General features: G+C 56.5%; 2 protein-coding genes across 11 annotated transcripts in view; one reads left to right on the forward strand and one right to left on the reverse strand.

Annotated features, from left to right (window-relative positions):
• The window catches only part of PGS1 (phosphatidylglycerophosphate synthase 1), a 65,336-nt gene that overhangs the window by 20,494 nt on the left and 24,820 nt on the right, over nt 1–20,022 (forward strand). For 2 of the 9 annotated variants that reach the window (XM_059907880.1, XM_059907885.1), the window contains 3 exons: nt 8,736–8,884; nt 13,277–13,405; nt 18,172–18,814. In XM_059907880.1, coding sequence (XP_059763863.1) covers nt 8,736–8,884; nt 13,277–13,396 — 269 coding nt within the window. In that variant the 3' untranslated portion in view covers nt 13,397–13,405; nt 18,172–18,814. Of the gene's footprint in view, nt 1–8,735; nt 8,885–13,276; nt 13,406–18,082; nt 18,144–18,171; nt 18,815–19,423; nt 20,010–20,022 lie in introns of those variants that run through there. The other 7 variants (XR_009499635.1, XM_059907881.1, XM_059907882.1 and 4 more) reach the window with 7 other exon arrangements.
• Nucleotides 17,307–20,022, reverse strand: part of DNAH17 (dynein axonemal heavy chain 17) — a 111,159-nt gene continuing 108,443 nt past the window's right edge. Inside the window, exons 79-80 of one of the 2 annotated variants that reach the window (XM_059907878.1) lie at nt 19,340–19,565; nt 17,307–18,264 (exon numbers count right to left, since the gene is read on the reverse strand). In XM_059907878.1, coding sequence (XP_059763861.1) covers nt 18,017–18,264; nt 19,340–19,565 — 474 coding nt within the window. In that variant the 3' untranslated portion in view covers nt 17,307–18,016. The remainder of the gene's footprint in view (nt 18,265–19,339; nt 19,566–20,022) is intronic. The other variant, XM_059907879.1, reaches the window with a different exon arrangement.

A 20,022-nucleotide genomic window follows, 5' to 3' on the forward strand; every position in this document is an offset into this window, starting at 1 on the left:
GCTCATCAGTTCTGAGTGTGCTGTGGGTTATTTCCGTGAAGCTGCGCTGATAAACGTGCGGTGACTCCCCAGTTACCGTTGAAACAGAAACACCCAACCGGCTTTTCCAGTGTGTCTCGCCTTTTCCCGGACTGGCATGCTCCAGCCGCTCCCTCCTGCCGCACGCCCGCCCTGCTGCGGGTGGAGCCCTGCAACCTGGCAGCGGGCTTAGTGGGGAAGGCCAGGAATCCCAGGGTGTGTGCAGTAGAGGGGGAGGGGGAGAGCACGACGGGGCACGTGGAGAGGGGCTTCTGCGCAGGAGACGCCTCACCCTAACGGCAGGAGCCAAAGGTCAGGTCACTCAGTGCTGAAATGAGAGGCCAGGCCCTTCTCTGCTTAGTGGCTGTGCTCGATAGTGGGGGGTCTTAAGTCAGCCCCCCTTTCTGGCTCATCTTTTGACGGTCACTTCCCCCAAAGCAACCTAGGACAAGGAGCAGGCAGCACAGGTGGCGCTGGGTTTGGGCTGTGGAGTGGCGGACCATCTACCGACTGCCTGCCCTGTGAAGGGGCCATGCTGGGTGCAAGCGGTGTGTCTGCGTTTGGGCCCCGGAAAGTTCTTCCCCACGGCTGAGTAGCCTGTACTACAGTTCCCTTCCCCAGGCTCCCGCAGGGCAGGCCGGGGCTGATCTCGGCTCCTCCTGCTCCCAGAAGCCCTTGGGTGACGTGTTCCTACTTCCAGATCCTTGCCGTCCGAGAGCGCCGTCAGTGCCACACGCCTCTGGGAGTCAGGCAGCCCGAGGCTCTGGGCCCTGACTGTGTGTTGAACCTGCTGGTGGCCACGTGCAAGGCGATGCAGGAAAGCTCCGCTCGGTCCAGGCCTGTGGACGCCGGCAGGCGAGGTGGGGAGAAACAGCCTTCTCGTGGGCAGCGGCCACGCCGGTCCACGGGTGCTAGTGGATAGCAGTGCAGTCTGGTGACGGGAGGTCCCGAGGCCTGGGGTGTACCCTGTTGTTTTCTGCTCACCGAGTGTCGCCAGGAGCGTGGAGCAGGGGTGCGTGCTCGGCTGGAGCAGCGCTGGTTCTGCCCAGCAGCCTGAGTGGAGGCCGCCTCACCGGCTACTCTGTTGATTTCCTAGCAGACTTGAATATATATCCCATTGTAGTAAGTTGAGCTGCTTCAAAGAACCAGAGGGACCTTCCAGTCTTTAAAGGCATGTACTAGCGACCGCTTTGGCAATGTGGTCCGTCTGGTTAGTTAGTTTTTATTTGGAGTTTTGCAAAGGGCGCGTATGTGATATGCCAAGGAGACCGTGGGTAAGCACGATGTGGTGGAGAGGTTACCAGGATGGGAGTCTCGAAGCCTGGTTCTCAGCCCAGATTTACCTTTGGCACAAGTGGAGGGACCAGGTTCAACTTCCGTGTCAGCCGGGCCGATGGCTTTGGATTGTACTCAGGAGGGAATGGCGACATGCACGTGTTCGAGTTTCTGTGAAATGACCGTGCGGTTCATGGGCGAGGAGCGGAGTCCCGGGGGTGGTGGCGGGGACGCCATGCGTGGCGTCGGAGGGCTGGGACCCGTGGCGAGGAGGGCATCCTCCTCACCTATAGTTTTGTTGCTGATCTCCCCGTGGGTCAGTGAAGGGCGACACTGAACCTGGAAGTCTTACCAGCATCTGCTTGGCCTCAGGAGGGCTTTGGGGGTGTGGGAGGGTAGGGGTCCACCTTCGACATCCGTCAGTTGGCAGCTCTTCTGATTGATGGTTTGTCAGCTTCCTGTTGCCCGGCCTTCGTTCCTCACCTGGTGAGTGAGGTGGGACAGCGTTCTGGGAGCGGGGGAGCATTCCAACCTAACGGGGAGCACCACCAGCTCAGCTGGAGTTTAAAGACTTAGGTTTTTTAGAGCAGTGTTAGGTGCACAGCAAAACTGAGAGGAAGGTACAGAGAGTTCCCGTGTTCTCCCTGCCCCCCAACACATGCACAGGCCCCCCACTACATTTATTATAATTGATGAACCCACGGAGACGCGTGATTGTCACCCCAAGTCCACAGTTTACATCAGCGTTCATCTTGGTGGTGTACGTTCTGTGGGTTTGGACAAATGTACAGAGTAGTTTCGCTACCCTAAAATCCCTCTGTGCTCTTTTTTTGTTTGTTTGTTTGTTTGTTTTTAATAAATTTATTCTACTTGTTTATTTTTGGCTGTGTTGGGTCTTTGTTGCTGCGCACGGGCTTTCTCTAGTTGCGGTGAGCGGGGGCTACTCTTCGTTGCTGCGTGCGGGCTTCTCGTTGCGGTGGCTTCTCTCATTGCGGAGCACAGGCTCTAGGCGCGTGGGCTTCAGTAGTTGTGGCACACGGGCTCAGTAGTTGTGGCACGCAGGCTCTAGAGCGCAGGCTCAGTAGTTGTGGCGCACGGGCTTAGTTGCTGTGCAGCATGTGGGATCTTCCCGGACCAGGGCTGGAACCCGTGTCCCCTGCGTTGGCGGGAGGATTCTTAACCCCTGCGCCACCAGGGGAGCCCCCCCTCTGTGTTCTTGTGCTCTGCCTATCTCCCCCCTACCCCCAGCCTCCGCCCTGGGCAACCGTAGATTTTTTTTTTATTGTCGCCATAGTTTTGCCATTTCTGGAATATTATATAGTTGGAATCATACAGCCTGAAGCCTTTTCAGACAGGCTTCTTTCACTTACCATGCATTGAAGTTTCTTCCATGTCTATTCATGGCTTGATAGGTCATTTCTTTTTAGCGCTGAATGTATTCCATTGTATGGACGGACCACGGTTTATCCTCTCGCCTACTGAACAACATCTCAGTTGCTTCCAGGGGTTCCCCTTTTAAACTTGGTCCTGGTTGAGAGTAGGGTACAGGGGACCAGCAGCAGGATGGCTTTGTCAGCGGTTGTGCGTGCTCTGTCTACCTTGTGCCAATGAACTAACCTCTTTAGGTCTTGGAGAGGCAGCGACTTCAGGGGAGTCTGAGTGAGTATGAAGTGTATCAAGCCTAGTTCTCGCATCTCCTTAGCTTTCCGCTCCATGGAGAGGAGGGGGCTGAGAGGTGGTGTATGCACCATCATGGGATTTCTTGCTGTGAGAGCAAGGGCCACATCCGTGCTGGGGGACGTGGGCTCTGCCTGCTGTTAAGATGTTGACTTTGATTTCATCTGGATGCAATATTCCAGCATTAACAGCACGATGTGTGTGGCGAGGGCGGGGCAGGGCCATTGGATTAAGAGATTTCTGGCTCCTGCTGACAGAGGAATCTGTTAATGATTGTGAGAATTGTCACTATTTTTACTGCCTTCCCGATAGGCCACTTTGGCATGGGGCCCAAAGGTGAACTTGTAGTGAGAACCAGGGCAGCTCCACCCTGTTTGTGGGGCACACATGAGGCAGTTCTCACCTGGGGATGGGGGTGTGCCTGGGGCAGTGCCGCTCACCTTCGACCGAGCAGGCATCAGCCTCCGGGCCTCTTGGAGTGTTTTGGTTCTGTTCTGGCCTCAGAATAGGTGATGCTTATTTATTCATCTGAGGGTCGGACTGTGATGTCTTCTGTCCCTTCTTGTTTTTACAGGGATCTGAGAACCCTCTGAAATTTATTGCAGAATATTGGGGGGGGGAGGAGAGGGAGGGGTGCATAATTTTGAATTTTTCGTGGAGAGATCCTCAAAGAAGGTCTCTAACCTGAAATGTTCATGTGTTCCTGCTGTAGAACCTCAAGGCCTTTTTATACTTAATCATTTGTTGGAAGAGGTGTTTTTATCCTCATTTTATTTATTTTGTTCAAACAAGTATTTATTGAGGGCCTGCTGTGTGCCAGGCAGCATTCAGGGCATTGGGGATAAACCACTGGGGACTAGACTAACTCCCTGTCCTCATAAGGTGTAGGTTACTGGGAAGCAGATAATAAGTGGATGAATCTGTCCAAATACAGTGTCAGGTCGTGGAAAGGGCTTTGAAGAAGACCAGAGCAGGAGGGGGCTCCAGGTTGATGGGGGTCTGTTAGATGGGGCCTCTCTGAGGAGGTGACACTGAGCAGAGACCCCTGGGCAGGAGAGGTCCGGGCAGAGGGAACAGAAGCGTGGAGCCCCGAGACTACACTAGGCTTGAAGGACACCCCCTGGGCCAGGGTGGGCAGAGTGGAGGATGGGCACTGAGGTTGGAAGGGGCTTGGAGGCCAGGGTGAGCCAGGGCTGCGGGCAGCCTGGGGCTATCTGGGGCATGATGCTGGGACTGTGAAGGACCGTCGGCGTGAGCAGAGCGGAAGCAGGTGTCTCTCTCCCTAAAGAGGAGGCCAGGGCATGGGGCAGGATGTCTCATTGCAGAGCTGGGAGGCAGCGGAAGTTGTTGGCCTGCAAGTCCAGTCATCTCTGTACCCACGGCACGCTCCCTTTGTGGTGAGACCCGCTGTCCCCGGTGCTGAAGTTCAGTGCCCCCCTCCCCCCTCACCAAAGGCACCCTCTCTCATCCTGTGCTGTCCTTGCTGCTGCAGAGTCTCTCCCTGATCCACCGGTTCCTGGAATGCTGGAGGTGTTGGGCCCAAAGGTCGGGCCCTGGAATGAGGACTTGGGGCTTGATAACAGGTTTATGGCCAGGCTGGGAAGTGCTGTGTTTCCCGACAATGAGTCCCTGCCCGGCAGTCTCACCCTTTGTGTGTATTTGCCCTGACATCCTGAGTGGCAGTGTGTGTCTGGCCGGAGGTTCTGACGGCTCAGGAGCTCAAAAGGGGCCTCTTGGGAGGGCCTCCCCGAGTGAGAATTTCCCAGTTGTCTTCAGGGCAGAGACCAATAGCTAAAAACTCCTGACTTGGTGATCTTCAATCTAGAAGGACTCTTGTTCATAGCGGCCCCCCTGTCCCGGGCTCTCTGAGGTTGTGGGCATCATGTGGAGCTGCTGGTGGCACCACGTGGCATCCCCCTCTGGCTTCCCACGCTGCGCTAACCCCCACCCCGTCACGGCACGCCAAAGGGTGGCCGTCTCGCCATTTATGGTCTTCATTTTCTTTTTTTTTTTTTAAAGAACTCTTTTTTTTTTTTTTTTAAATTTATTTATTTATTTATTTTTGGCTGTGTTGGGTCTTCGTTTTTGTGCGAGGGCTTTCTCTAGTTGCGGCGAGCGGGGGCCACTCTTCATCGCGGTGCGCGGGCCTCTCACTGTCGCGGCCTCTCTTGTTGCGGGGCACAGGCTCCAGACGCGCAGGCTCAGTAGTTGTGGCTCACGGGCTCAGTTGCTCCGCGGCATGTGGGATCTTCCCAGACCAGGGCTCGAACCCGTGTCTCCTGCATTGGCAGGCAGATTCTCAACCACTGCGCCACCAGGGAAGCCCCCTTCATTTTCTTTTTGATGGAGAAAGACCGTGGAAATGAGACTACAGGGAAAGTTGGTTGGGTGATTGCAGGCCTCACCAAAGTAGTCAGTAGGTTAAAAAAGCGCTGTCTCTTTAATCCAAGCACTCACCTGAAGTCCACCCTGGGCCAGAGAGGAAAGAAGCTGAGGGAGGCAGAGGTGGCAGGGAAGAGAGAAAAGAGAAGAAATAGGTGTATGTCATACATAACCAACAGGGTTGATGGTACCCCACGGAGCAGAGGCTGGTTCTTGGGGAGGGTGCTGAAAAAGTGTTCAGCAGGGCTAAAAAGCTCCTTCAGGGATCAGGAATGAAAACAGGTTGAGAAGCAGTGGTCCATACTGGGGAGTTGCGGGCCGAGCTGAGATGGGCTGCCTGCCTCTGATGGCTGACCCGTAGGTTGCCTTGAGAGGGAGCGGTCTGCGTTTAGGCAGATTTTACAAATAAGTACGTGTAAGACTAGGCCCTTCCCACCTTCCCTGCCAGACCCTGTGGTCTGGGAGCCTTGGAGGGACACAGGGTCATGGTGGCAAGTGATTTACACCAGCCTAATCCCACGTCACCCATGTGGGTGTTGGGCCTCCCTAGTCCTGGCTCTCACCTGTCCCCTCTCTGAGTGGGCTTGGGCCAGCCAGCTGGGCAGGTAGCACCAAGCAGACCCAGTGTCTTTCAGGGGCCAGTCTTGGCATCAGAAGAGTTGGAACAGGGAACTCCCTGGGGATCCAGTGGTTAGGACTCCGAGCTTCCACTGCAGGGGGCACGGGTTTGATCCCTGGTTGGGGAACTAAGATCCTGCAAGCCGCGTGGTGCAGCCAAAAAAAATATATGAAATAATAAAATAAAATACATTGAGGGCTTCCCTGGTGGCGCAGTGGTTGAGAATCTGCCTGCCAATGCAGGGGACACGGGTTCGAGCTCTGGTCTGGGAGGATCCCACATGCCGCGGAGCAACTAGGCCTGTGAGCCACAATTGCTGAGCCTGCGCGTCTGGAGCCTGTGCTCCGCAACAAGAGAGGCCGCTACAGTGAGAGGCCCGCGCACCGCGATGAAGAGTGGCCCCCGCTTGCCGCAACTATAGAAAGCCCTCGCACAGAAACGAAGACCCAACACAGCCATAAATGAATGAATGAATGAATAAATAAATAAATAAAAATTAAAAAAAAATACATTGAGAAAAAGAAGAGTTGGAACAGTAACGACAGGTGGAGATCTCGCCTTGTCCCGCCCAGCCCTGGGCTTATGGAGGGCTGGGGCGGGGCAGCTGAGTCTAGTGCAGATGGAGGGCCTTTGCTGCAGAGGAGGAGGCTCGGACCTCCCTGGGCATCTGGAGCAGAGTGCCAGGGCCAGCCTGCCCACCCGCGCGGTCTGGCCGCGTGCTAAGGTGAGCCACACGGTTGCTTACATGCAGCGGCCCAGCGGAGCGGGCTACAGTCGATCGAACGATACACACGGGCAAGCAAGTGGCTTTGATGTGGCCCCTGTGTGTATGTGTGTTGGGGGGGTGGCAGGCGTATTACAGGAACAGGCAGCAGAGAGTCGTCATCTCTTACCCAAGACGTTCTTGGAAATGCTCTTGTTCTGAGTGAGAGTTAGGAAATGGCCTTCTATTTTAGGAGCTTGGTGTGTGTGACATGTTGTTGGTTTGCTTGCCTTGCTCCTGCGTGCCCGTGTGCCCTTTGAAAGGGTCACGTTGGCAGGGGAGAGACCCGTGGTGGTGGGAGGGCGTGAGGAGGCCGGCCCTGTGCAGGGTGGCCTGCAGAGGAGCCTGGGACTGACGTGGCCACACTGGGTGTCCTGGCCTGGGCGTTCTTGGTGCAGCGTGGAGGGAAAGATGGAGGCCAGCCGCAAGCCTGGGCTCGCCGTAGGAGGAAGGAAGTCTGGGCAGCAGATGTCCTTGAGAGGTTAGGTTTGGGGAATAGTCTTTTTAGGAGAAGTAGTCCTGATGGGGCCTGGAACTCGGAGGGGATGGAATGGGGTGCAAAGCAGAGGACCTGCCCGCCGTGCTTCAGGTGACATGTAGGATTCTGAGAGAATCCACCACGTTCGTTACAGAGATGTCGCCGTGGTGTTGTCAGAGACGGCGAGTTCCCAGGGCTGGGGGAGGGTGGGAGGCAAGGCAGGAGCCACTACCGCGTGGCTGCTCGCACCGAGCCCTGCTTGTTCCTCTGTCTGTGGTATGAACTGGCTCATTTTCTAGCAAAAAAGGGGAAAGCAGTGTTCTCTGGGGTGGGACTGAAACGGACAGGGCCTCCCAGGTTCTCTCGTGCGCTGGCCTCTCGTGACCTCTCGTCTCTCTGGCCTAAAGCCCCGAGCCCCCAGCAGGCTCATTTCTGGCGCCCCGGTGGGCTTCGCAGTCAGCAGTCTGAGCGAGGGAGAGTCGAGTGGCCCTGGGGAGGCAGGGCCCAGCTCGTCTTCAGGTCGATGCAGCTGGTAGATGCAGCAGGTAGATGCAGCGTGGAGTAACCTGAGCTCTGTTTTCAGGCCGGGGCTCTATCGGCTGTCCCCCACCCCAAAACCCTCTTAAAGGGCCCGTGCTGGGCTGCTCCTCCCCTTGCAGGGACCCTTAATAGCTCGGTGAGACCCAGGCTCCACCTTAAGAGATTTGGGACAAAATCCCGTAGGAGCCCAGACATTGAGAGCTGTGACTCAGGGGCCCACGGAGCGCTCCTCTGGGAGGAAATGGGAGCTGGACCAGTCCCCTTGCTTCTCTGCCCTCTGCTCTTGCAAGGGTTGTGGTGGGGGCATCCTCATGCCAGTTCTAGGAAGAAGGACAGATGCCCTCCACCCCACAGGCTGCTTACGGCCTGCTTTGCCAAGTAGCTTGCTCTGAAACCCAGTCCTTCGTCGAGCCCATAACCGCCCCATGTCTGCTGGCTTAGGTGAAAGCATCTCTGTTCCCGAGCCCACGGGTCAGCTGGCAGGTGTGCCCTGAGCTCTGCTGGGCTGCTTTCCCTCCGGGCCTGCGGAAGGACAGGGGAGGCTGGATGGTGGCCAGGACGTGGCTGAGGCAGTTCGGAGAGTGGGGATTAGAGGTCCTGCGCTCTCTGGGAGGGGCTCTGGTAGCATCGCGGGGTGGGTGGGGGTGAGAACAGAGCCTGAGCACGGGCATCACCAGCGTCCTTTTAAGAACCCACTTCTTGCCCTGTCGGGAAAAGAGGCCACAGCGTGCCATGCGGCAGAAAGGGGAGCCGTCCCAGTGAGCGTCCCTAGGGCTGGGCCGCCCCGCAGACGCTGTGGTCCCTGCGCCTCCTGGCAGCACCCTGGGCTGGGCAGACGTGGCCCCAGCTTCGCCCGTCCCCTCGGTGTCTTGTTCACGCAAACCCCGTGGGGGGCTGCTTTCCTCTTAGGTTGGAGCGCGACTGGAGAGGCTGTGGCAGCTGCTGTGCTCACTTCCTGTCTGCACGTTTCCTTTTCCCTGCAGGCCTCTGGCTGTACCTGGCAGGGAGCAGCCTGCCCTGTCTCACGTTGATTGGCTCTCCTAATTTTGGGTACAGGTCAGTTCACCGGGACCTGGAGGCCCAGATCGCCATTGTGACGGAGAGCCGGGCCCTGCAGCAGCAGCTTCACCAGGTTGGTTGGGGCAGGTGGGACCTCCTGGGGGGTGGGGGGGCATAGCTGGGTGCCAGGTCCCTGAGGGCTGCCTCTGCCATCGTCTCCTGCCGGGGGCTGTGCAGTGTCGGAAAGAACCGGCGTCCTCTCGCGTGTCCTGGTGGCCGGTCCTGAGGGACACCTGCCGCGGGGCTGTCCTTCGAAGCCCGGGCCCTTGTGCCTCCAGCCCGGAGCTCGCTCTTGCCCTGCAGGGCCCCCCCCCGCCTTACATCCTGGAGGACATCTTCTTTCCCTGCACGGGAGGAGAACGCTGTTCTCACCGGCATGTGAATACAGCGCTGGTTCCCAGCCTCTTCCGAGACTGTGGACCAACTGTGAGAGGGGGTAAGGGGCCAAGGTTACACAGGACCTGGGTCCGCTAGGGAAGAGCTTCAGGTGGCCTCGGTCATTTCTGATGAAGACCCTCCCCAGGAGGTGCTTCAGAGTCGGGGGAGGGAGAGGTAGGAGGCAGGGCTGCCACCCAGGCAGAAGGGGCACGCAGGGAGCCAGAGTCTCTGCACGTGGAGACAGAGAACCCGGAAAAAAGAGCCAAACCTTAGAATGAACTTAGAGGCCCGTGCAGACAGAGATGGTTCATGGGGAGCTAAGCTGTTGCAAGCGTTCTGGCAGTCCCATTCACAGATTTCTGTCTGTGCCCTTGAGTCAGCATGCACGATCCTATGGTGCTGAGACCTTGAATCCTATTTATTTTATTTCAGATTGTTTCACTTGGTAATGATCTGGTTTGGGATTGACCTACAGAGGAGATGGTGGAGGGACTGCTCAGAGGTGTGCCTGGCCAGGCGCAGGGGCCCCTTGTGGCATGTTAGTGGGGGCCGGTGGTGGGCGGGACACAGTGGAAGGTCGCGGCTGCCTCGCCTCCTGCCCGTGTCAGGGGACGGAGGTTGGGCAAGGCAGGCCCCTGTTTCCAAGGTGTCTTGGAATTTCTGTGTTGTTTTTGTCACGCTCCTAGTTGTAATAGGATTTCTTTCCTTACAGTTGTGAGAGGGGAAGGCAGGCATTTTTCTTGAGAGCGGGGACCTAGAGCCTGAGAGAGAACCGAACTTGCTTTGTCTGGCTCGGTGGGCGCGTTATGTTGCCGAGGACCTCCCGCTCCCCTGGGAAGAGACTTCCCGGCACGGCTCACGGGAGAGCGGCCCTTTCTTCTGAGGTGGGGCTGGAGAGTCACGGGGGACAGGACCCTGAGCCCCTGCTGCCGGCTGCTGGAGACCCACGCTCAGGTCGGGGAGGGGGGGCAGGGGAGAGCACCCTTTGCTCCCTGGGATAGGAACGTGGCAGTGACTCCCAAAGGGGCAGCGGTCTCGGCCTCCTTTCATGATGGTCTTTCTGTTTAAAGTCGAGAATAACTGAAAGTTGTTAGTGCTTCTGTGTGAATCTTCGCATTTGAGCGCCTGCAGCAGTGCCGATGAACTTTCGAGAATGCAAGCACAGCACTTGTGTATGTGAGACCTAGATGATCCTTTGGGCTCACAAATTTGTGACCTTGACAACAAAGCCTTTCCAGGGAAGGTGCCAGCTTCCCTCCTGAGTCATGGGAATGTAGATAACACTGCCGTAGGCCAGCCCTCAGAAGCGTATAGACTGAGTTAAGCTTTTATTCTTGTGTTTGGGAACTACTGTTGCGAAATTGTTGGAGCCTTTGTTGATGGACGAGGAAATGGTAACTGCCTTGTTCCCCGGGATCTGCCTCCTGCGATCTGGGAATCTTGTCAGTGACTGAGTTGGGGCCTTGGTGCCGGGAAGGGCTTCACAACCAGGGCCGAGAGGAAGTGGCAGCGGTCGGGCTCTGGGTGGCCAGCGGGAGAATCTGATCTGCTCAGCAGATCACAGATGCTATGGTGAGGCTTCCAGCAAATGACCGAGGAGGTTCCAGTAGGGGCCGGCCGGCCTCAGAGCGGGCTGGGTTGAGAGGAACAGAGGGGTCTCCTGGACTTTCGCCTCCGTTGCTGAGAGCCGGGTTTCCTCAGTCGGTAGCGAGTGGTCAGTGTGAATGTGGCCTCTGCCGAGGACCAGGTCTCTGTGGGTCTGGGCTGATTTGGCGGAGCGAGTCTCTGCCCAGGGTCCTGGTGCCGGCCGCTCTCCCCCACTTCCTGAGTAAGGGGACTGAACCCACATCCTGGGTCTTGAGAAAAGCTAGGCTGGTTGTGGTCAGGAGCTGCTTTCCCAAATGACATATTTGGGATATTTTCTTTTTCTTCCCAAACCTGAATCCCAGCGGCTTTTGATGGTGGGAGGGTGGCAGTTCATGCCACTGCAGTCCTTCCGTTCTTTAGAGCCACGTTGATTTCTCTGCCTTTGAAATGCAAAAATGCATTTCTGGATAACTCCACCTGTGTATTTATATACTGGGACTGCCCAGCCACACAGCCTTCCCCGAGCCCAGAAAGTCCCTAAAGCCCCAGCTGCCCGGGTCCCTGCTCTCAGAAGCTGCCTCTGGAGTCCTCCTTGGGACCCAGGGAAGGGCCCTGTTCATGTCACACTGGGCACCGGAGTGGGGAGATATTTTTATCCGAATCCGAAGTCCCTCCCTTCACTTAGTACGTACAATAAAAACTGAAAGCTTCCAGGTTTTGTTCAGAGGACACGGTTTACCACTTGTGACCTAAGAAAGACTCCCTTGAACAGCATTGTAACCTCGACCAGCTGACTTCCTTCTCCATCCCCGTGTGGAGTCTGTGAGGAAACTCAAGTGTTTCTGGTAACTTAATTGAAATCTTGGCTGTGTATTCATTGGAAAACATAAAGCTGGAGCCGGGTCTGTGGAGGCTTCTGCAGAGCAGCCCCCCGAGACCGAGGCTGGCTCCTCCACGAGGCCCAGCCAGCTGCGGTCAGCGGGCGGCCGGCAGAGTCTGCTCAGGCCTGAAGCGCCAGGGAGCCCGGCCCTGGGAGCACCACTCACAAGGGAGTGAGCGCAGAAAATGTGCGGGAAGATGGGAAGTCGGGCGCTAGGTTTCCCCAGCCCGTGACGGGAAGAGCTGTGGACAAATTCTGCGGTGTCCTGGAGGGCGTGGTGTCCTTCGTCCCCTGTCCTCACTGGGTCAGAGGAGTTTGCCAGGGACGTGGCTTCCGTTCCTGCCCCCGGAGAAGAGAGCGTCCAGCGCCCAGTGGGATGGCGCGGCGGCATCCACTGTCCCCTTGGGGCTCCTGGTCCCGCAGTGGGAAGGGTGTTTGCAAAGCCAGCGTTGGGGGATCCTCACCATAGTGTGGGATAAGTCAGTATTTTATAGATAAAAGGGACGGAAGGTTCAGAGAGGGATGTCACCACTCCTGGTGGTGGAAACAGAATCACATTCCCTGACTGCTGCCTTTTGCCCTTTGAAAGCTTCGATACCTTATTAAGGAAACACAGCACTTGTAGAGTGTAATGTTTAAAAAAGAGGCAGTTTCTCCTCTCACAGATTCTAAACACAATTTAAGACGAGGCTTATATCAGTGTTTTTTAACTTGTTTTTAAATATGAAAGTAATAATCGTTCATTGTAAGAATCGAGAAAAGTTACAAGACGCTAACCCTTTCATCCAGAGAGAGTCACTGAAATCGTTTTGATTGCTCCTTGTCTGTCTTGTTCTGTGTGCATATGGAGAGGTGTGACTTGTTTTTTCCTTCTTAACGAAAAGTAGGATTATATTGTGTATGTTAACTCATATCCAGTGTCTTTCACTTAATATATTGTGCACTTTCCCGTATCGTTAAGTAAATGTTTTTCTAGAGTATGATTATCTTATGGTGAATGCTGATTTGTCATATGGGTTTATTATATTTAATTAGCTGGTTGGTGGACATTTAGGGGGTTTCCAGGTTTTCTCTGTCATAAATGTTGGTGTGATAAATATCAGTACACAAAAATCTTAGTGCATAGTTATTTTCTTGGGATAAACTCTTGCAAGTGGAGCTTTTTAAGGCTTTTGGTACTTGTTGCCAAATTGCTCTACAGACAGATGATTCGAGCCCCCTTTCCATTCATTCCATCAGCAGTGTCCGAGAGTGCCTGTTCCCTCGGCCTTCATCAGCAGAGGGCGGTGATGTTACAAAACAACTTTTTGCCAGTTTGAGAGAAGAAAAAACTGTGTCTCATTTAAAGAAAATCTCATTATTTTAATTGGCACTACCTCATTTAGTGAGGGCGAACTTTTAAATATTTTTTCCACCAGCTGTATTTCTTCAGCTCTAAATTGCCTGTCCCACACACGTCTTGCTTGGTCTTAAGAATTTAAACACACTGGCTTCTTAGCTTTTCTAAGGAATGTGTACAGGGGCGACCTGCGCTGGGGCCCCCGTGGAGCCCTGGGCCGGCAGGCTGCGTACCCCGGTGCTGGAGCCGACCCCTAACTCCTGTCTGTTCCTCTTCCCCAGGAGCAAGAACAGCTCTACCTGAGGTCCGGCGTGGTGTCCTCCGCCACCTTTGAGCAGCCGAGCCGGCAGGTGAAGCTGTGGGTGAAGATGGTGACTCCACTGATCAAGAACTTCTTCTGAGAACAGCAGGTACTGACTGTGCGGTTTCCCAGGGGATCACTAGGGGGACAGGGGGCTCCCCCCAGCCAGGGTCCCCGGGGCCTCTCGCAGGGACTCCAGGGCCCTTTCGTCCTTTCTTGGTTACATGTCCAGGGGTGTATGTCTGGGCTCATGGGTGGTTGTCAAGGTTTTGGGAGCCTGGTGCTAAGTGAGGCAGCGCTTTTACCTTCTGCCACGTCCTGGGGCTGTGGTGCGGTCAGCATTGTGGGGCCCGCTTATGGTCTCCCGTCCCCGGGGGCCGGAGGCGGCCCTGGGGTGAGGGCCTGGTGGCCGCCGGGTACAGAGGTAGATTCTGCGCCCCCTCCTCGCCACTGAGCACGCCGTTCCGAAGGCAGTGGGAGCGGAGGGGCAGCGCTCTTGGTCGGGAGCGTCCTGGCTTGCTGCCCTGGGCCGCTGCAGCCGCCAGCATGAGAGGCCCCGGGGCTGCTGCCTCATCTTCCTGACGTTTCTGTGACGTGCGCTTGCGGAGATGAGATGCTGTCGTGCTGGCAGCTGGTAGCAGGACGTGCTCCGCCCGCCCAGGAGCCTTCCCCTAGCGGCCGGGCCTCTGGCCGTGTCCCACAGGGGGACGGGACGAGGCCTCACCTGAGCTGTCCCTTGGCTGTTCGGACGCCGGGAGGCCAGGCAGGGTGTGGCTGCCGTCGGAGGTGGGGTCTCTCCTGAGTCACCCTGTGGGTTCCAGATCCCTTTAGACCCTGACCTCCCCCCATGCGGCCCCAGATGGGATCAGTCTCCCGGGTGGGATGTTCTGGGCCGGACTTTGCTGGTCCAGCCCACGCTGAGGGGTGGGGGTGGGGGATGGGAATGGTTGGGCCTTTGGCCTGTGGGGAAGGGAGAGAGGAGGCGGGAGGACAAGGATAAAGGGTTGGGCGGCCGAGCGTCGTCCGCGTTGGCACTGTGTGCGGCCCGCGTCCCCTGCGGCCTGGTGCAGTGGTTCTCTTTTCAGCCTCACTTTAAAAAATTTTGTTTCTTTTTTTTTCTCAGCATTTTAATTACTTTAAATTTCATTCAAATAACATGCGGATTTAGAGAGTAAAATAATACCGAAAGGCCAACAAGATGCAGCTGCCCTTCCTTCCCCCTAGCAGCCACTTTTGACTCTTTTACCTGTTTCTTCTGATCTCTACCCGTGTGCTCCTGCGCCGCCCCCAGTGTCTCCAGGAGCAGATTTCAGAAGCTCCCTGCCCAGTCCCCCACACCTTCAGGTGCTTGATTGAACCTTGCCCAGAGAGAAGGCCTCGCAGCCCCAGGGCACGGCAGCTCATCCTGGGGGCTGAGGGGAGCAGACGGGATTCCATCCCTGCCCACCTGCTCTGGAGGCAGCTTCACGTGTCTCCCTCCAAAGGGCTGGTGGCTCTGACGGTCGCGTTCGTCCGTGGGTCCTGGGAGGCCGTGGCTGGCCTAGCCCGCGCCACCTTGCTGTGCGCGTGGGGCGCCGGCGCCGGGGGCACCTCGTCCGAGGCGGAGCGCCACAGCCCCTCCTCTGGGCCCGGGCAGATCTGCAGGCTTTCGTGGTCTGGAGTTGGGTGGAGCAGTGGCCACGCCACGCTGCCTGGGGGCAGCAGCACATCAGTTAACACTGTTTGCCTCCAAACCAGTTATTAAATTGTCCTGTGGGACAGTGAGAGGAGGGAAGCCAAAAGAATGTGCCGGGGCACTGGGTTTCTGTTTGGAGAGAGGCTTTCGGTAAACAGCGTTCGCATTCCTGCAGATGCTGTGGGGCCAGAGCGAGCATTGTGCCACGGCCGGGCTTGAGCAATCCGCGGCTGCTCCCTTTGCGCGCTGCTCGCTTTGTCTCTGCCGGTTGCCTTCGGGACGGTCCTGGGCGGGGGCCCTCCCTCTCCCTCTCCCCACGGGCGCTCGCCCCAGCCAGGGCCCTACCCTTCCACCCACCAGGACTGCCGCGGGCGTCACGGCACCTTCAGACGCAGCATAGCTTTTGTCCCAGGCCCTGTCTCCCCAAGGCTGGATTGCAACTCCAAGCAAGGTGAATCGTCTCTCGCAAAGTTCGAAGAGAATTTTGTCATCTACCCACCATGTGTAGAGTGTGGAATAAATGTTTTATTTCAGGCTCTAAAGGCAAAACTGGAAAATCTCCCCGTTTTGTGGTTATTACCAGGGATTAAAATGAGTTGCCTGGTGGCCACTGGCAATTTTATGTCCTCCAGTGAGAGTGGTGGCTCTCCTGGCCCTCCAGCTTGGACACGAAGGGCTACAGTGACCCCTCCTGGCCAGCAGAGGTGTGTTGCCCGGTGGCCAGGCTCTGGGGGCAGGACGCCGGCCTTCCAAAGGGGTGGATTCTCTAGGCCCCAGGGAGGGAGGATTTGAGGGACGTTTTTCCTTTTCCCTCTTAGCCCCACCAGGCCCCAGGATTGTTGTAAATTATTGGCCTCGGAGTTAGGGCTTCTAGGACCTCTTCTTCACCCATGGATTGGGTGAATACTTGGTAAAAAGTTTTCACAAAACTACTTCAGCATCAAGTTGAACTCAGGAGGAGGCCAGGTTGGGGCGGGGGGTGTGGTGCTTGCTTTACTCTGCTTTGAAGCTAGGAAACACCGAGGTGCCAGCCTGTGGGCCCCCACTGGAGTCTGTGGGCCCTGCTAGCTGCCTTCCTGTACCCCTGGTTTTCCAGTTCATCGTCGTCTCATTTTGTCTGCACCCATTACCTGGGTCCGTCAGATGGGGGCCTGTCCCAGGGCAGCCCTGGACCAGCACCGCGGTAGCCACCTGCTCCCCTTTGGAGCAGGAGCTCACAGAATGAGGCCAGACGAGGCGGGCCACCTCTGGTCCCTTCCCTGCTGGCGTGTGTGTGTGTGTACCACCTCTCCTTAGCCCTGTCGCCTGTGCCCTGGCCTCCGTGTGCCCGCTGTGGTGCTGCAGCGCTTAGCCCTGGGGCGCAGCGCCTGCGGATAAGCTCACCTTTTTGGAAGTCAGGGTGTCTTGGCTGCTGAGCAGCCGTCCCTCTTCTGCTGATTTGGGCTTTGTTTGTTCTTCATATTCCACTTCTAATTAATTCCTAGATGGTGGGTTAGGTTGTTTGAGATTTTTCTTGTTTCTTGAGGTAGGCCTGTATCGCTATGAACTTCCCTCTTAGAACTGGTTTTGCTGCATCCCATAGATGTTGGAAAGTTGTGTTTTTATTTTTGTTTGTCTCGAAGTATTTTCTGATTTCCTTTTTGATTTCTTCATTAACCCATTGGTTTTTTTTGGTAGCATGTTGTTTAGTCTCCGTGTGTTTGTATTTTTCCCATTTTTCTTCCTAGAATTGCTTTCTAGTTTTATACTGTTCTGGTTGGAAAAAAATGCTTGATATAATTTCTGTACTCTTAAATCTGTCAAGTCTTGTTTTGTGGCCTAGCACGTGATCCATCCTGGTGAACGTTCCATGTGCACTTGAGAAGAATGTGTATTCTGCTTTTGGATGGAATGTGCTCCAGTTATCTATTAAGTCCAAATGACCTAACGTGTCATTTGAGACTACTGTTTCCTTATTGATTTTCTGGATGATCTGTGCATTGATTTAAAGGGGTGTTAAAGTCCCCTGCTATTAGTTGTGTTATTGTCAATTTCTCCCTTTACATCTGTTAATATTTGCCTTATACATTTAGGTGCTTCTATATTAGGTGCATATATGTTTAATGAACGTTATATTGTCTTCTTGTATTGATCCATTTATCGTTATATAATGCCCTTCTTTGTCTACTGTTATAGACTTTGTTTTAAAGTCTACTTTGGTGGCAGGAAGTGAGAACTGATGGTGGGGAGAGGGGAGGGAGACAAAAGACAACGAAGATGCTGCCCAGAACTAAGAGGGGACGACCATTTATCATGACCTCCCAGGACACAGACGTGTTTAAAGTGGTCCCTCCCGTTCCCAGCAATTTCAGAAAGTGGGCAGTTGACAGGGAAGCACTTGAGCTGTATGGAAATGGCCCCTCCATGGAATAGTTTGCTTTTCAGAATTCTGGGGCAGGGAGGCGGCATTACCATAATCGAGGGAGGTTTTCTTGCTTGAGAGAAGGAATAGTGCTTTAGGGGACAGTGTCTGTGGCAGTGGCCGCTCCTGTTCGTACGGGAATGGAACACCCTGGCCCTTAGTGGTGGGTGTTTGCAGGTAGCATCAGGCAAGGGTGTGACTGCCTCCAGCTCTAACCCTACATGCCACTGGTGGGAAAAGATAAACCCAACTGACCCTGTGGGAAGTCAGGATTTGGGGGTTTGGTTCCTGGGATGCTCCCCTGGCTGCTGGGAACTGGGGCCTCACCCCCAAGCCTGTGCCAGGCCCCTGGTGGCCATCAGGCTGAAGGCCGGCTCAAGTGAATCAGACAGACCTGGCTAAGTGGCTTCATTGTTTTAATCCAATCCACACCTCCTCTCCCAGGCTGCCCTCCACCCTCTGGCTAGTCTAGATGTGCATGGTTATAAAGTGCCTCGATTATTTAGGAGAACAAAAAAGCAATCATCAGTTCCTGTGAAAATAAGTGATAGTTGCAAGGCTGAGTTCCTAACTGTAAATTTGAAGTTGCAGCCAGGACCTGGCCCCAGGCAGCATGGGCCTCGCGGCGGGACCCGGGGCTCCAGCTAGACCTGTAGGAGCAGCGCCACGGCTGCCAGGATCCACTTTGCTGCCTTCTCTTTGGTCTTCAGGTTAAAGGTCCAGACGTAGGTGGGGCCGCGGATGCGTGTTTTGTACACGGGACACTCATAGATGTTCTTGGTCTCCATGCGGTCCACAGGGATGGCCTTAATGAAGATGACGGGCATGGCCGGCGTCAGCTCTTTCAGCCGCGCTTCGGCGATGACTCCCGTCTGGGTGTCCCAGCGAGCTCCTGCAGGGACAGCACGGCCGAGGGTCAGGGTGGCCCAGGGTGAGGTGACTGGTTCCCGGTTCCCATCTGTCGTGCTGGCAGTGGGGGAGGGGAGGGGCCTGGCTTGCACTCGCACCCCTGCAGAGATAGGCCAGGTGCCAGGGCCTGGACTGCACAGGAATTGCTGCAGGGGGGGCTGTAGGCAGAGGACGGGGTGGGGGTCGTGTGCACGGCGTGACTGCCTGTGTGTCTCGCTGTGCACCTCTGAGGGACAGATCAGCCCTAAAGCGCTGGGCTCCATTGTCTACGTGCGTGGTGGTTTCAGAGCCTCATGTGTCAGCCTTGTTCATTTCAGTGGCAGGAAATCATAACAACTCCAGCTGAGAATGACAGATTAAAGCTCCCCGCTTCCCTTCCTATGTAGCGACTGTCCTACGTGTACCTGCACAGTAGAAATATGTATATGCACATACTTCTGTTATTGCCTTGAACCAGACTTATTTCTACTCACCCTATTTAATGATGCGTAGATTTCCTGTCTGTAATTCCAAAATAAACATGGAGAATGGTTGCCGCTGTGTTTGTCTTTGGTGATGTGGGCACGGGGGGCGGGGGGGTAAAGGGGTGACATCAGTCGCTCAGGAGGGTGGGGGAGTCGCTGGCACTCAACTCAGAGTGGGCCTGCCGGCTGGTCCTGTCTGACCTTACCCGGTGCGGGACAGGGATGACGTGGGCGGAGCTGAATGAGTGCCAGCCTCGCGCCCCCCCCTGCTGCTGGGACCTGGCCATGTGATGCCCTCGCACGGGGCTCAGGGGAGGGGGCCGGCCGGGCCTCCCTGCCCTTGAACCTGTGCCTTGGGGGTGGGGTGGTTGGGCAGTAGCCCTGACAGAGGTGGGCTCCTGGACCCTCACCCCCAGAACGTATGCCTGTCCTGGGCTCCAGGGCTGAGCTCCTCATGGCCTCAAAGCGGGGGCTCAGGTCTGAGGGCGAGCCTGTACCGCAGCAGAGCCGAGCGTAGGCCGGCGCGTGGCTGGGGCTCCTCAGCCCGCTGTGAGCCCACACGCCCCCCGTGCTTCCCCTGCCGGTGCCCGTTACCTTCCATGAAGAGCCCGTACACGTAGGCGCCCTCCCGGGGGGGCGCGCTCACGTCCTCCCGGTTCTTCTTGGTCACCTCCACAGACAGACACATCTTGTCCAGCGGCCACTCGTTCTTCCTGGCCGTGGACTGCATGATGGCCGTGAGGAAGGACTGCGGGTTGAAGAAGCCGGCCAGCCACACGGTGGTAGGCAGTGCGAAGTCCGTCGTCCAGGCCTCGAGCTCCTGCAGGGGACGGGAGCGGGGCCGTGCTAGAGCCTCCCCGCCTCCGCACAGAGGACGGCCGCCTGCCCGAGACGCCCCTTCACGGTCTGGACGGGGAGAGCAGGGTCCAGGAGGGGGGCTCACGATTGAGAGGATTTGGGTCTGAAAGAGGCTGCTGCTCTCGCTCTCCCCCAGGAGGTGGCTCCCCTGACGGGCGTCCCTGGAGCCTCCTGGGCTCTGCTGGGAGGGCCTCTGCGTCTGTGGCCACAGAAGCTGCTCTTGCTTCGCGCTCGCCCTTGGCTTCCTTCGGGGAGGAAGTTCCCGCGTTGTCGGGCCTGCGTGCCCGTGGTGTGGCCCAGGCCCTTCCGGCTGTGCTCCGACCGAGGCCAGGCCAGCAGGGGCCTCCAGGCCTCTGACGGGGCTGCACGTTCCCCCCCCCCCCCCCCCCCCAGCCTCACTCCTCAGGCCCTGGCGGCAG

The sequence above is a fragment of the Balaenoptera ricei genome, chromosome 20 (genome assembly GCF_028023285.1).
Source record: "Balaenoptera ricei isolate mBalRic1 chromosome 20, mBalRic1.hap2, whole genome shotgun sequence".
In the NCBI taxonomy this organism is placed as follows: domain Eukaryota; kingdom Metazoa; phylum Chordata; class Mammalia; order Artiodactyla; family Balaenopteridae; genus Balaenoptera; species Balaenoptera ricei.